At 44.6% G+C, this 14,802-nt stretch overlaps 1 protein-coding gene across 8 annotated transcripts in view; it reads right to left on the bottom strand.

Moving 5' to 3' along the window:
- Positions 1 to 14,802, bottom strand: part of ADGRA3 (adhesion G protein-coupled receptor A3) — a 182,385-nt gene that overhangs the window by 7,891 nt on the left and 159,692 nt on the right. For all 8 annotated transcript variants that reach the window (XM_042855418.2, XM_042855417.2, XM_042855419.2 and 5 more), the window contains 3 exons: positions 9,933 to 10,057; positions 8,745 to 8,868; positions 5,786 to 5,931 (listed from right to left, as the gene is read on the bottom strand). In XM_042855418.2, the coding sequence (XP_042711352.1) occupies positions 5,786 to 5,931; positions 8,745 to 8,868; positions 9,933 to 10,057 (395 nt within the window). The remainder of the gene's footprint in view (positions 1 to 5,785; positions 5,932 to 8,744; positions 8,869 to 9,932; positions 10,058 to 14,802) is intronic.

Raw genomic sequence — 14,802 nt, 5'->3', positions numbered from 1 at the left:
GAACATTCCCTCAACCAAGACCGGTACCGAGCCAGGGCGACTGCCGAGATCCCAGTGGCAGCTTGCCTCTGGAGCACGGGGTCATCAGCGATGCTCCTGGTACTGGCATGGACATAACGTCCCGGGCTGCTTGCAGGGTTTCTGGTGTGGCGGGCATCCGGACTTCCGGGGAGGCCTGCTCCGAATGGGCCGGGCTACTCCGCTTGATTTGAGTCGGAGGCCTCGAGGCCGGTGGGGATCAAGAACCACCCGATGTGAGTCTAGCCTCTGTCCCGGGTTTACTCCGGTGCCGTGGCGAAGAAGGCCTCTTCCTAGCCTTCTTGGCGTGCTCCATGGACGGGGAGCAGTGCTGACTAGTTGATGGCGTCAGAGGGTCGCTGCGCACCGACACCGCGGTGCCAACTCGAAGCAGCGCACTGGAGCCGGGGGTCAGCGCCGACTCCATCAGGATAGCCCGGAGCCTAATGTCCCTTTCTCTTTGTCCGGGGCTTAAACAACTTGCAAATCCTGCAACAATCGCTGAGATGGGTTTCCCTCAAACAGCGTAGACAGTCCATGTGCAGATCACTCAGTGGCACAGATCACCTACAAGTGTCACACGACTTAAAACCCGGGCCCCGGGGCATTCCCCTGCCTGGGCGCTCTAGCTAAACTAAGCTATATAAACAACTAACTACAGGTACCATACACTGAACGAACAAGCAGTTTTGGGGACGAGCTATAGCAAAACTGGAGCGGAGCACTTCCGAAGCACCCTTCACGGTGGCAAGAAGGAACTGAGGGTGGGGGGGGAGCGTGCAGAGCCCCTTATACCGCACCATTGAGATGCCACTCCAGGGGTCGCTGGGGTGCTCCCCTACGGGTACTGCTAGGGGAAAAACTTCCAGCACCGGTGCACGTGGCGACCTCACACACCTACTGTGGAATACACATGAGCAATCACTCAAAGAACTATCATCCTATTCTGCTGATGAGTACACACATTTGGAAAGTCTTCCCAAGCAAGCTACATACAACCTGCCTGCACCCACCAACCAATAGACTGTCTCCCAAAGTTCAGTACATTCACTCATCAAGATGTTCTGGACACCCTAAAGATATCATGACTCAAGCTCCGTGAATCCAACTCTTTCAGAAGCCAGGAAAAGCAAGAGTCATGAACGGGTATCACTCCTGACCAAAGTAGCTAACAACTCATTCAGGGAAGGAATCTTTCCTTCCTCCTTCACACATGAAACAGTCTGATCAACACTGAAAAAAATCTACCCACCCTGGATACATTGGCTCTAGTCAACTAGCACCCTGTTTCAAATTATCTATTCCTGACAATCTCAGAAGTTAGCCCAAAAGCCAACCACAAGCTCAACTAACTGAAGTGAATATACTAGATCTGGCACTATCTGGATCAGGCCAGTGCATGGGATGGAAAGAACTTTAGTGGCACTGATGGATGATCTCCTGTTAGTCCATTGTTTATATTTGAACCTGAATTCTTCACTGACACTATGCTCTCACCTAGCAGCACCTAAGAGTAATGCTTTCTACCATTTCTGGTTCACAAGGAGACACTGTCTCATCCTGATGGATGGTGACCTGGACTCAGTTATGCATGCCTTTGTCACCTCTTGGCTAGATCACAGTAATGCAGTATACATGCGCATGAAGCCTTCAGCCCTTAGGAAACTCCAACTGATACAGAACTCTGAAGCACATCTCCTCAGCAACATAGGCTGCCATGACTATATCAAACCTGCCCTCCACTTTCTACACTGGCTTTCCACAGAACTTCAAATCAAGTTCAGGATCTCAGTCCTTATCTTCAAAGCGTTCAATGGCCTGGGCCGGGATATCTAAAACATCACCTAAAGCTCCAGAACGGAGAGCATGGTTGACCATTTTGCTCCTGAGGTACAATCAAACTCTCCACAATAAGAGTAAAAGTTTGCCTGTGTGGGAGACAAAGCTTTCTCAGAGGCCAGCCCGACACTGTGGAATGAAATCCCCCAGGAATTAAGGACCATCACAAACCTCCACTTTCCGCTCTACATTCAACATGCATTTCTTTGGCCTTGCCTTCTTAAACACAGAATCATAGAAGATTAGGGTTGGAAGAGACCTCAGGAGGTCATCTAGTCCACCCCCTGCTCAAAGCAGGACCAACCCCAACTAAATCATCCCAGCCAGGGCTTTGTCAAGCCGGGCCTTAAAAACCTCTAAGGATGGAGATTCCACCCCATCCCTAGGTAACCCATTCCAGTGCTTCACCACCCTCCTAGTGAAATAGTTTTTCCTAATAACCAATCTAGACCTCCCCTACTTGAGACCATTGCTTCTTGTTCTGTCATCTGCCACCACTGAGAACAGCCTAGCTTCATCCTCTTTGGAACCCCCCTTCAGGTAGTTGAAGGCTGCTATCAAATCCACCCTCACTCGTCTCTTCTGCAGACTAAATAAGACCAGTTCCCTCAGCCTCTCCTCAGAAGTCATGTGTCCCAGCGCACTAATCATTTTCGTTACCCTCCGCTGGACTCTCCAGTTGGTCCTCATCCTTTCTGTAGGGGGGGGCCAAAACTGGATGCAATACTCCAGATGTGGCTCACCAGTGCTGAATAGAGGGGAATAATCAACTCCCTCAATCTGCTGGCAATGCTCCTACTAATGCAGCCCAATATGCTATTAGCCTTCTTGGCAACAAGGGCACACTGTTGTCTCCTATCCAGCTTCTCGTCCACTGTAATCCCCAGGTCCTTTTCTGCAGAACTGCCGCTTAGCAAGTTGGTCCCCAGACTGTAGCAGTGCATGGGATTCTTCCGTCCTAAGTGCAGGACTCTGCACTTGTCCTTGTTGAACCTCATCAGATTTGTTTTGGCTCAATCCTCCAATTTGTCTAGGTCACTTTGGACCCTATCCCTTACCCTCCAGCATACTTACTTCTCCCCCCAGCTTAGTGTCATCCGTGAACTTGCTGAGGGTTCAATCCAGCCCATCGTTCAGATCATTAATGAAGATGTTGAACAAACCGGCCCCAGAACTGACCCCTGGGGCACTCCACTTGATACCGGCTGCCAACTAGACATCGAGCCATTGATCACTACCTGTTCAGCCCGACTATCTAGCCAGCTTTCTATCCACCTTATAGTCCATTCATCCAATCCATAGTACTTTAACTTGCTGGCAAGAATACTGTGGGAGACCGTATCAAAAGCTTTGTTAAAGTCAAGGTATATCATGTCCACCACTTTCCCCATATCCACAGAGCCAGTTATCTCATCATAGAAGGTAATCAGATTGGTCAGGCATGACTTGCCCTTGGTGAATGCATGTTTACAGTTCCTGATCACCTTCCTCTCTGCCAAGTGCTTCAAAATGGATTCCTTGAGGACCTGCTCCATGATTTTTCCAGGGACTGAGGTGAGGCTGACCAGTCTGTAGTTCCCTGGATTCTCCTCCTTCCCTTTAAAGATGGGCACTATTATTTGCCTTTTTCCAATCATCCGGGACATCCCCCAATCACAAGATAACGGCCAATGGCTCTGTAATCACAGCAGCCAACTCCCTCAGCACCCTTGGATGCATTAAATCTGGACCCATGAACTCATGCATATCCAGATTTTCTAAATAGCCCTTAAGCTGTACTTTCACCACTGAGGGCTGCTCACCTCCTCCCCATACTGTGCTGCCCAGTGCAGCAGTCTGGGAGCTGACCTTGTCTGTGAAGACCGAGGCAAAAAAAGCATTGAGTACTTCAGCTTTTTCCACATCATCTGTCACTTGGTTGCCTCCCCCATTCAGTAACGGTCCTACACTTTACTTCTTCTTGTGGCTAATATACCTGTAGAAACCCTTGCTGGCTGCAAATCCAATTGTGCTTTGACCTTCCCGATTACACCCCTGCATGCTTGAGCATTATTTTTATACTCCTCCCTAGTCATCTGTCCAAGTTTCTACTTCTTGTAAGCTTCTTTTTTGTGTTTAAGATCACCGAAGATTTCTCTGGTAAGCCAAGTTAGGCGCCTGCCATATTTGCTATTCTTTCTGTACATCAAGATGGCTTGTTCCTGCTCCCTCAAGGCGGCTTCTTTAAAATACAGCCAGCTCTCCTGGACTCCTTTCCCCCTCATATCAGCCTCCCAGGGGATCCTGCCCATCAATTCCCTGAGGGAATCACAGTCTGTTTTTCTGAAGTCCAGGGTCTGTTTTCTGCTGCTCTCCTTTCTTCCTTTTGTGAGGATCCTGAACACAACCATCACATAGTCACTGCTGCCCAGGTTGCCACCCACTTCTACTTCCCCTACCAATTCTTCCCTGTTTGTGAGCAGCAGTATATATATTTTAAAACCTTCCAAAAAGAGATACTCTACTGCACACACTTCTTCACTTGGTGAGAGGATGAGCGAAGAAACATGACAGATGTTAGTCACATTGCTTAATGATGTACTGGAAGGTGCTCACATACTATAGTGATGAGTATGGTACAGGAACCTATTTAGAACAGATTTATTTATTTAAAGAAAATTTGCTTAAAAGTTACTCAAGGAAAGCAAAACGAACACTTGCTAACTCTTGCATTAGTTATTTAGTAATTACCTCCTACTTTCTTTGACTAAATGTATAAACTAGGTATTTCTGCCCTCAGGGGAGAAATAGGGGGGAGGGATAGCTCAGTGGTTTGGGTATTGGCCTGCTAAACCCAGGGTTGTGGGTTCAATCCTTGAGGGGGCCGCTTAGGGATCTGGGGCAAAATCAGTACGTGGAACTGCTAGTGAAGGCAGGGGGCTGGACTTGATGACCTTTCAGGGTCCCTTCCAGTTCTACAAGATAGGTATATCTCCATATATTATAATTGTTAAACATAATATAATTCAAATTTATCCAATGTTCTCAATAAGAAAAGCACTTGGATATTAACTACTGACTTATCAAATTTCTGAAGTAAGTGTTCCATTTGGCTTTAAATGGAAACAAAGCCAATCAACTTCTGCCACCTTGTGGAGAATTCTGGGTTAGCAAGGTTTAATTGATACTGATATGAGTTCAGCATAGCTCTGGAATAAAAACTTTTAATACTAGATTAAAATCGTATTTTCAAGAAAACAAGACACTACAATTTACTTGAAGAAAAAATAATTATATTTCAGTAATTTTAGAAGGCATGAAGAAAATCTTAACTGAAATGCATTCCTGTAATTTTCCTATTTACCAAGTACTAGTAGCATGTCTAACACATTTTTCTTCTCTATTCTTTTCTTTCTCTAATCAGAGAATTTGCTGAACAGTTTTGTCTTGAATTGAAGTTTTTTTTGTTTGTTTGTTTAATCCAGTGTTTAAAACACAAGACTAGGAGTCAGGAGACGTATGGTGAGATTTTCAAATTAAATGGGAACAGTGTGAGGCCAAAGCTGAGCACTTTGATAATGCCACCCCAAAATCCCAATTCAAACTCTGCTACTGCTAACATGTAGGCCTTGGGTAAATAATTTCATGACTCTGTGCCTCAGTTTCTTAATCTGTGAAACAGGAATACCACCCTTCTCTAATAAGAATGATCCTCTTTTTCAACTTCATGATTGTTTTGGGGCCTATATTAATAATTTGGATACAGCTTTGAAAGCCTTGCAACAAAGGTATTGTAAGAATGCCAAATATTATAGCACTGCGTTACCGGATGTTTCCCATGATATTTCCCATTTCATTCAAAACATCCAAAATTATGTTTAGTCTACTTCAGAAATTCTAACTGAAAGACAAACGATAAAGCAGACATTAAACAAAACAGTGCTCTCACCTGAGCATTGGTCTAGGTGGAGGAGGCGGCTCATCAGGATCTTGACACCTCTTTGCTTTTTTAGTAACTTGTTTGTAGATGTTACGAGATGTCACTCCCAGCCACAGTACTGTGGCAAGAGTAGAATAATGCAGAATTATCCCAACCTTGAAAATAAATGTTAAAAACACAAGTTTTACTAGTTCTGACAAAAGAATCTTTTTATAATTATTTATACAGCATCTAATGCAGTGGTTCTCAAAGCCAGTCCACCGCTTGTTCAGGGAAAGCACCTGGTGGGCCGGGCCTGTTTGTTTACCTGCCGCGTCTCCAGGTTCGACAAATCATGGCTCCCACTGGCCGTGGGTCGACGTCCCAGGCCAATGGGGGCTGCGGGAAAGGCGGCCAGCACATCCCTTAGCCCGCGCCTCTTCCCGCAGCCCCCATTGGCCTGGAGCAGCGAACCGTGGCCAGTGGGAGCTGCGATCGGCCAAATCTGCGGATGCAGCAGCTAAATAAACCGGCCCGGCCCACCAGGGGCTTTCCCTGAACAAACAGCGGACCGGCTTTGAGAACCACTGACCTAATGCACTTTAATTTTTTAAAAGTTCAGCTCTTCTACAGAATATTTTTGCTTTATTTTGGCTTAGTTTTAAATGACAAACCACCTAAAATTACTGTTTCTTACGTGAATGAATTAGGCATTTAAAAATAAACCGAAAAACAGGTAGATCATGCACAAATGTAATAACATTTGTTATAAACCAAATATATTTATATCTTATGAAACATATACGTTTTTTAAAATGTCAATATAATGTTACGGCGAGACATTTAAATACCAAGAAGTGATGGAACAGTAAAAGTAAGGTTCTCATGGTAACTATCTTGTAGACACTGCATGTAGTGGGCCAGAAAGTGGTAGCCCACTGACTTTAACGTAAGGCAACCAGGAGCCACATTACATATATTTGGATACAAATTTAATGGTCTTAGTAATTCAAATTAATAGATTCATGGAATGAGTATGAATTATTATTAGGAAAACAGTAGCTGAATTCAGACTTTTTGTGCTTACATATGTAACATTAAAGGTGCATTGACCATTTGGTTTTCTAAAATTCAAATTTCTTGGGTAGTGTTTAAGAAAAAGAAAAAACTGCCTGTGCCCACTGAAACTTTGAATTTCACACTTTTATTGAAATGAACAGAGTCCAGGGGAGTAGAGTTCACACATCACTTTAGTGACAGCAACAAAAAAGGCAGAAATGATATGCATCGTTTGCTGGAGAACTGGAGTGCGAGAGTGTGCATGTACCTACACTGCACCCTTTTTTTGTGTACATACATGTGTAGTTCCCCTAGCACAGGTATAAATAGCAGTGCAGACAATGAGGCATGGCTTAGCCGAGTAAAGACACACATAAAGGGTGTGGGTATGTACCTGAGTATATACCCTACAAGCTCTCTATTTGTCTAAGATGTGCCTCCTCCTCCTCCTACACTTTTTTTTTTTTTTTAAACAGTAAAGCAAAGTGTCACACTGCCTCCCTACTGCTGGAGCCTTTCCCTACCACAGGAAAAAACTCTGGAAGTAGGGAAAGGCTCCTTTGATGGGAGAGGCAGTGGGGAAAGGCTTCAGCAGTTCCCTGTTGCTAGAGGCCTTCCCCTTCCAGAGAGAGACTCCAGCAGCGGAGCAAGGCTCCGGCAGTGGGGCAGCAGCAGGAAAAGGCTGAGCATTTTTTTATTGAACCTATGCTGCCCTATTGAACTGTTAGCCTTATATACAGGAATTAAAAGGAAAATGAATGTGTCGTGAAAAGTAAGTATTTTCTTTAGCCACTCCAGCAGTCACCAGGGGGTGTCCTAATATTCAGATTTCAGAGTAGCAGCCGTGTTAGTCTGTAGCCGCAAAAAGAACAGGAGTACTTGTGGCACCTTAGAGACTAACAAATTTATTAGAGCATAAGCTTTATGCTCTAATAAATTTGTTAGTCTCTAAGGTGCCACAAGTACTCCTAATATTCAGAGTGAGTTTTAAAATGGATGTAAGAAACAGAAATCATAAAAAAATCCAAGAAACATTTCATTGACATTGATACAAGATTGCACCTGCTATTACAGCTGAAACCCTGAAACTGGCTTAGATATGACCTTCTGAGGTCAAACATCAGCCTCAGTAGAGCTACGAACACTCAAACTCTATATAAAATGAACACACTGAAATTACAGAAAATCACAGAACAGATAAAACTGGTGGCTTTTATTTATAAAAACCACTGGTCTTTGGAGCGGAAACAAATCCTAAAAAGGGAAGGAATGAGAAGTCACTTTCTCATTCTAAGTAGAATAATAGAACTGTAGGGCTGGAAGGAACCCGAAGAGATCATGTAGTAGGAAAAAGTAAATATTCTACTACTTTCTTTTCATATGGCATACAACCATATATCGTTCTTGAAACAATTGATTTTAGAATTGATAGCCTTTAGAAATAAAACTACTACATAAAGGAACTTGAGATACTACCTCCAAAACTTTAGAAAAGCAAACATGTATTCCCTTTCCCACCACCCAGTCCTATTAATCTTCCAGTTTTCAGATTGGCTCCAATTCTTTCCCTCATGAGTGGATGAAGATAAAGGAAACCTCCATCTGAAGCCAAAAGTTATTGTTGTTCTGCAAATCATATAGAGGAGTGATGAAGCTGGTAACTTCTTTCCTCAAATAGAATCAGGTATGATTATAAAAAAATCCATGCTCTGTTTACATACTAAATTTAAATAATTTCCATATACTGTTGCTAAGAAAATTTTGGCTTTGCCTTTGCTTTCTCAGCAGAAATCAGGGTAAAATAATTAAGCGAATATTTGCTTAAACATGACTTAAAAATAATTTGTTATTTTTAAAATAGCCATGAATCATGTATTTATATTTGATTACAATTTCTTACATTTCTAATCTTACTTCTATGTTTACTTACTGCTTGGCAGACGCTGGTGCTTTTGGTCTGAGTTATACCTCCAATAAACATCACACATGTCAGGAAAATATGGAAGCTCAGGTTAACTAACATATGCCAGCTTTTAACGCTGATCCTGATCACACTGTTAAAGAAAAATATTTTAGTCTATATAACGCATGCTTATCTTTCAGAAACACAGTCATGGCTTCAAGTACCTAATCCTTTTTGAACATGAGACTTAGGCATTGCTGTGCTCAGCAATATCTTTAAAAACAGGTCCTTAATTCTAAAGAGGGGTTTCTTACTTCGTGTACAAGGAGGAAAGAAATGTAGGCATACATAGTATTAAGGCTTAGTTGTCAAATCCATTTCCATTTAATCACGGATATTTGCACCAACCATTTATTTGCAGGAGCAAAATATTCAGATACAATTCGGTGGTACAAAATGTGCCAGTCAAAAAAGGAGGTTTGGCTGAAAATTTGGGCTTTAGTATATAAAACACTATTTGTGATAAGGTATGTATGAGAGGCATGCATGAGACAACTTTGCTGTAGGATTTCATAACTTAAAGAATAATACGTGACAACATTCTGAACTGTGTACGAGTCTGAAGCTGGACTTTTAAAACTTAGATTTTGACATGGCTCAATACCATATATGCCTGGGCTAGTAATTCTTAACACTGATGTACATTTAGGCTTCACAGAATTCAATTGTTTTTTATATTTATGTTTATTTTTAAGCATTTTTTCAATTTTCTTCGATTTTCATGTTCACATTTGGGGAAATTATGGTGGTTGTCAGACTATTCAGTGACAAGAGACACTGAGATTCAAACAGTTAAAGCTTTATAACCCTTGAGATTCAATTAGTTAAAGCTTTACAACCATTAAAACAAATTGTCAACAGCACATGTCAAAATATACAAAGTAACTATTTAAAGACAGCCTTAAATAAAATTCTGAACTTCTCAGGGAGTATTTTTCTTACTTTGCCTATCTGTAAACTTTGATCATCAATAATGGAAATATTTTTTGTTCGTTTGTATGTGTGCGATAAAACTGATATTTACTAGGGGGAAAAAAAAAAGAATCCTTCCAAGCCTCTTTATATTAATGTTTGCTTGATTTCATCCAATAAGTCTAAGTGTAAGTGTAACTTGAGGTCTGCATTACATAAATCTCCATTATTTTTATTTCTTACCCATGGTGGTATATATAGCTGACTATGATCATCAAGAGGCACATTAGCAGAACTATAGAAGTAGCATAAATAACTGGATGCAAGAGAGCAGCTGGTTGGGTATACAATTCACCTCCTGCCAAATCCTGACAGAAAAAAAAAAAAGTGGCATTAGTCAGCTTTTTTCTCCCACTTTGGTGATGGGCAAAATAAGTAACTAGGACTTTCATTTTAAAATCCAAAAGAACATACTGGGAATATATTTCAAGTCATATCAGTAAACATATAGTAAAGTCTGCAAGTCACTGCAATTCAGTGTGAATGAATCATAAAAGCTTTAACACAACATTTTAACTTCATGTATTCAAGTTTAATTAAGTAAGCAATTTACAATGGGGCTATTAGGAATTCACCCACTTTACTGTTAAAATACATTCAACACACATAGTACTTATATGTGTTTGGTTTGTACAAGCAGTAAAAAAGTCATTTGAATTACTATTACATTTCAGTAACTGACAATAATATACACTTTTTTGTAAAATGATTAAGATTACTAAGATATAACTCTTTAGGGTACAGATATGGAGACCTGAAATTTAAGTATGATAATATTCCAAAACCCCACTAAATTGCTGTATATATGTCCTTTTTTAGTACTGATAGTGACAAAACGACTAGATGAGTTTGTGTATGTATATTAATAAATAATAAAAGTTACATTGAAAGGATGTTGAGGTTGCACAGTTAAGTATTCAAAACTTTTCAGGAACTGTTAGAATTAAAGTTGCTTATTGTGAGAAATAGTGTATATAAGAATACAGAACTAGTATAAACTTAAAGGGAAACTACAGTAAAGCAGTGGTTCTCAAAGCCAGTCCGCCGCTTGTTCAGGGAAAGCCCCTGGCGGGCCGGGCCGGTTTCTTTATCTGCTGCATCCGCAGGTTTGGCCGATCGCGGCTCCCACTGGCTGCGGTTCGCTGCTCCAGGCCAATGGGGGCTGCGGGAAGCGGCGCGGGCAGAGGGATGTGCTGGCCGCCCTTCCCGCAGCCCCCATTGGCCTGGAACGTTGAACGTTGGCCAGTGGGAGCCGCGATCAGACGAACCTGCGGACGCAGCAGATAAACAAACCGGCCCGCCAGGGGCTTTCCCTGAACAAGCGGCGGACCGGCTTTGAGAGCCACTGCACTAAAGGGTAGTTGTGCACTTTTACCCAGTTAAAGCTCAATGGTCAATTCCTCAATTCTCTTGTTGCAAAGGAAAAGATGTGACAGCTGTCAAGACACATCTAAGTTTACAATAAAGAAATGCTGAGGAATGCATGATGAAATGATTGTTTCCTTTAGGCAATTTTTACATGGACCTTTTTGAGGCCTTCTTTTGGATGCTGTTATCATGTGTAACTGAACTATTTACCTGGAGGACTGAACTAGGGCAACTCCCTCAAAGCTGGCTTCATTTTTGATATTTCAGGATTCACACTGCATATGGTCACAACAGTGGATATTTTAAGGAAACTGCTGTCTCAAATGTGACTTTCTTAGACTCACATTTGACCAAAACTTGCCACTTCGATGTGAAGGGACCAGGTTTTAGGGCTTAAAGGCGTATTTCACACCCAAGGCCCAGAGACCTCATGGGAGGTACTGTAAGGGGCAGCAAGCTAGAACCTCAATGATATACAGCAAGGTAAATGCAAAAGGACTTGTAGTCTTTCAGATAAGCAAGACACCTGATCAGAGACTGACATTCTTAGCTCCCTGGAAGTCAAAACCATGGGCTATTCCAGCCTGATCAGTCTGCTAGTACCCAAAGACCCTAAAAGCATGAAGTACCATGACTACAGTACTACAAGCTACTTCATTGCCTGATTCCTTGACTGCATTTACAACTCCTATATCGTATGAGTTTCACAGCCATGAGAGCTGAAAAGACGGTTACTCACCGTTGTAACTGTTGTTCTTCGAGATGTGTTGCTCATATCCATTCCAATTAGGTGTGCGCGCGCCGCGTGCACGATCGTCGGACAATTTTCTACCCTAGCAACACCGGCAGGTCGGCTGTGGAGCCCCCTAGAGTGGCGCCTTCATGGCGCTGGATATATACGCCAGCCGACCCGGCGCCCCCTCAGTTCCTTCTTGCCGGCTACTCCGACAGTGGGGAAGGGGGGGCGGGTTTGGAATGGATATGAGCAACACATCTCGAAGAACAACAGTTACAACTGTGAGTAACCGTCTTTTCTTCTTCGAGTGCTTGCTCATATCGATTCCAATTAGGTGACTCCCAAGCCTTACCTAGGTGGTGGGGTCGGAGTGAGACATTGCTGTGTGCAAAACCGCTGATCCGAATGCAGCATCGTCCCTGGACTGCTGTACTAGTGCGTAGTGAGCTGTAAATGTGTGGACTGATGACCAAACTGCAGCTCTACAAATGTCCTGGATCGGAACTTGAGCCAGGAAAGCAGTCGAGGAAGCTTGGGCCCTCGTGGAGTGAGCGGTGAGGTGCGGTGTTGAGACACCTGCCAGGTCATAGCAAGTCCGGATGCAAGACATGATCCAGGAGGATAGGCGTTGTGAGGAGACCGGTAAGCCTTTCATTCGGTCGGCCACTGCAACAAAGAGTTGCGTCGTCTTTCTAAAGTGCCTTGTGAGGTCAATATAGAAAGCCAGGGCCCTGCGTACGTCCAAAGAATGCAAACGCTGGTCATGGCAAGTAGCATGTGGTTTAGGATGGAAGACTGGGAGAAATATATCCTGATTCATGTGAAATGGAGAGACCACCTTAGGAAGAAAGGCAGGATGTGGACGAAGCTGCACTTTATCCTTATGGAAAACTGTGTAAGGGGGCTCGGATGTAAGCGCCCTGAGTTCAGAAACGCGCCTTGCTGAGGTGATGGCTACAAGGAAGGCTGTCTTCCAGGATAGGTACAGAAGTGAACAGGTGGCCAGTGGCTCGAATGGAGGACCTTTGAGCTTGGAGAGAACCAGGTTGAGATCCCACGTCGGAACGGGCTGACGCTGTTGTGGGTACATCCGGTCTAAGCCCTTGAGGAATCTAACGACCATTGGGTTAGAGAATACCAAGGACGCGAGTTCCCCTGGGTGAAAGGCCGATATAGCGGCCAGGTGAACTCTAATTGAAGATATCGCCAAACCCTGCTGTTTTAGGGAGAGGAGATATTCCAATATGAGAGGAATAGGTGCCTGTAACGGGGACGTGGCTCGTTGTTCGCACCAACAGGAGAACCGCTTCCACTTGGCCAAGTACGTGGTCCGTGTTGAAGGCTTCCTACTGCTCAGCAGAATCTGCTGGACAGAGTGCGAGCATTGCTGCTCTGCCTGGGTGAACCATGGAGCAACCACGCCGTGAGGTGGAGTGATTGTAGGTCGGGGTGACGTAGTCGGCCGTGGTCCTGAGAGATGAGATCTGGACACAATGGGAGCGGGATCGGTGTCTGAACCGAGAGCTCTAACAGTGTGGTGTACCAGTGTTGTCTCGGCCACGCTGGAGCGACTAGAATTACTTGTGCCTGGTCTCTGCGTAATTTGAGCAGCACCTTGTGGACCAGAGGAAATGGAGGGAAGGCGTAAAACAGGTGGTCTTTCCAGGGAAGGAGAAACGCATCCGAGAGAGAGCCCGGAGCTCGCCCTTGTAGGGAGCAGAACACGTGGCACTTCCTGTTGGCTCGAGATGCAAACAGGTCTACCTGGGGAAACCCCCACCTCTGGAAAACGGAATATATGATGTCCGGACGGATAGACCACTCGTGCGTCTGAAAGGACCTGCTGAGTCGGTCTGCTAAAGTGTTCTGGACTCCAGGGAGGAACGATGCCGTGAGATGGATTGAGTGGGCGATGCAGAAGTCCCATAGGCGAATCGCCTCTTGGCATAGAGTCGACGAACGTGCTCCTCCTTGCCTGTTGATGTAAAACATGGCCGTGGTGTTGTCGATGAGAACTAACACACAGCGGCCACGTGGGAGATTGAGAAATGCTTGGCACGCCAAACGCACCGCCATCAGTTCCCGAACATTGATGTGCAGGGATAGCTGGGGTGCAGTCCACAGGCCCTGGGTATGGTGTTCGTTGAGATGGGCACCCCAACCCAGAGATGAAGCGTCTGTGACTAGGTGCAGGGAGGGTTGTGGGGCGTGAAACGGCATCCCCTCGCAAACCACACTGTGATCTAGCCACCAGGTGAGGGAGGTCAGGACCGAGTTCGGGACCGTGATCACCATGTTCAGGCTGTCCCGATATGGGCGGTATACCGATGACACCCAGGTCTGGAGTGGGTGAAGCCGAAGTCTGGCATGCCTGGTTACGTACGTGCAAGAAGCCATGTGACCCAGCAGGGTAAGGCACGACCTCACCGTGGTAGTTGGGAAGGCCCTGAGCCCTTGAATGAGGCTCGTGATGGTATGAAAGCGATTGTCTGGTAGGATAGCTTGTGCACGTCCGGAGTCTAGGACTGCGCCGATAAATTCTGTTCTCTGAGTAGGCTCTAGAGTGGATTTCTCCTCGTTGAGTAGGATGCCCAACTCGTTGAATGTGTGCACTATTATGTGGACGTGAGCTCGAACTTGCTCTTTGGTGCGACCGCGTACCAGCCAGTCGTCTAGGTACGGGAACACCTGTATCCCTTGCCGACGAAGGTATGCCGCCACGACGGCCATACATTTTGTGAACACCCTTGGGGCCGAGGATAGGCCGAAGGGAAGGACTGCAAATTGGTAATGCACCTTGTTTACCACAAAGCGTAGGAAGCGCCTGTGAGGCGGGTAGATTGCTATATGGAAGTATGCGTCCTTCATGTCGAGGGCGGCGAACCAGTCTCCAGGATCGAGGGAAGGGATAATGGCCTCCCAAAGAGACCATGCGGAACTTCAACTTTA

This window comes from Chrysemys picta, chromosome 5, assembly GCF_011386835.1.
Source record: "Chrysemys picta bellii isolate R12L10 chromosome 5, ASM1138683v2, whole genome shotgun sequence".
NCBI lineage: Eukaryota > Metazoa > Chordata > Testudines > Emydidae > Chrysemys > Chrysemys picta.
Note: the sequence above shows the minus strand (reverse complement) of the source record. Positions and strands in the feature narration are given on the sequence as shown.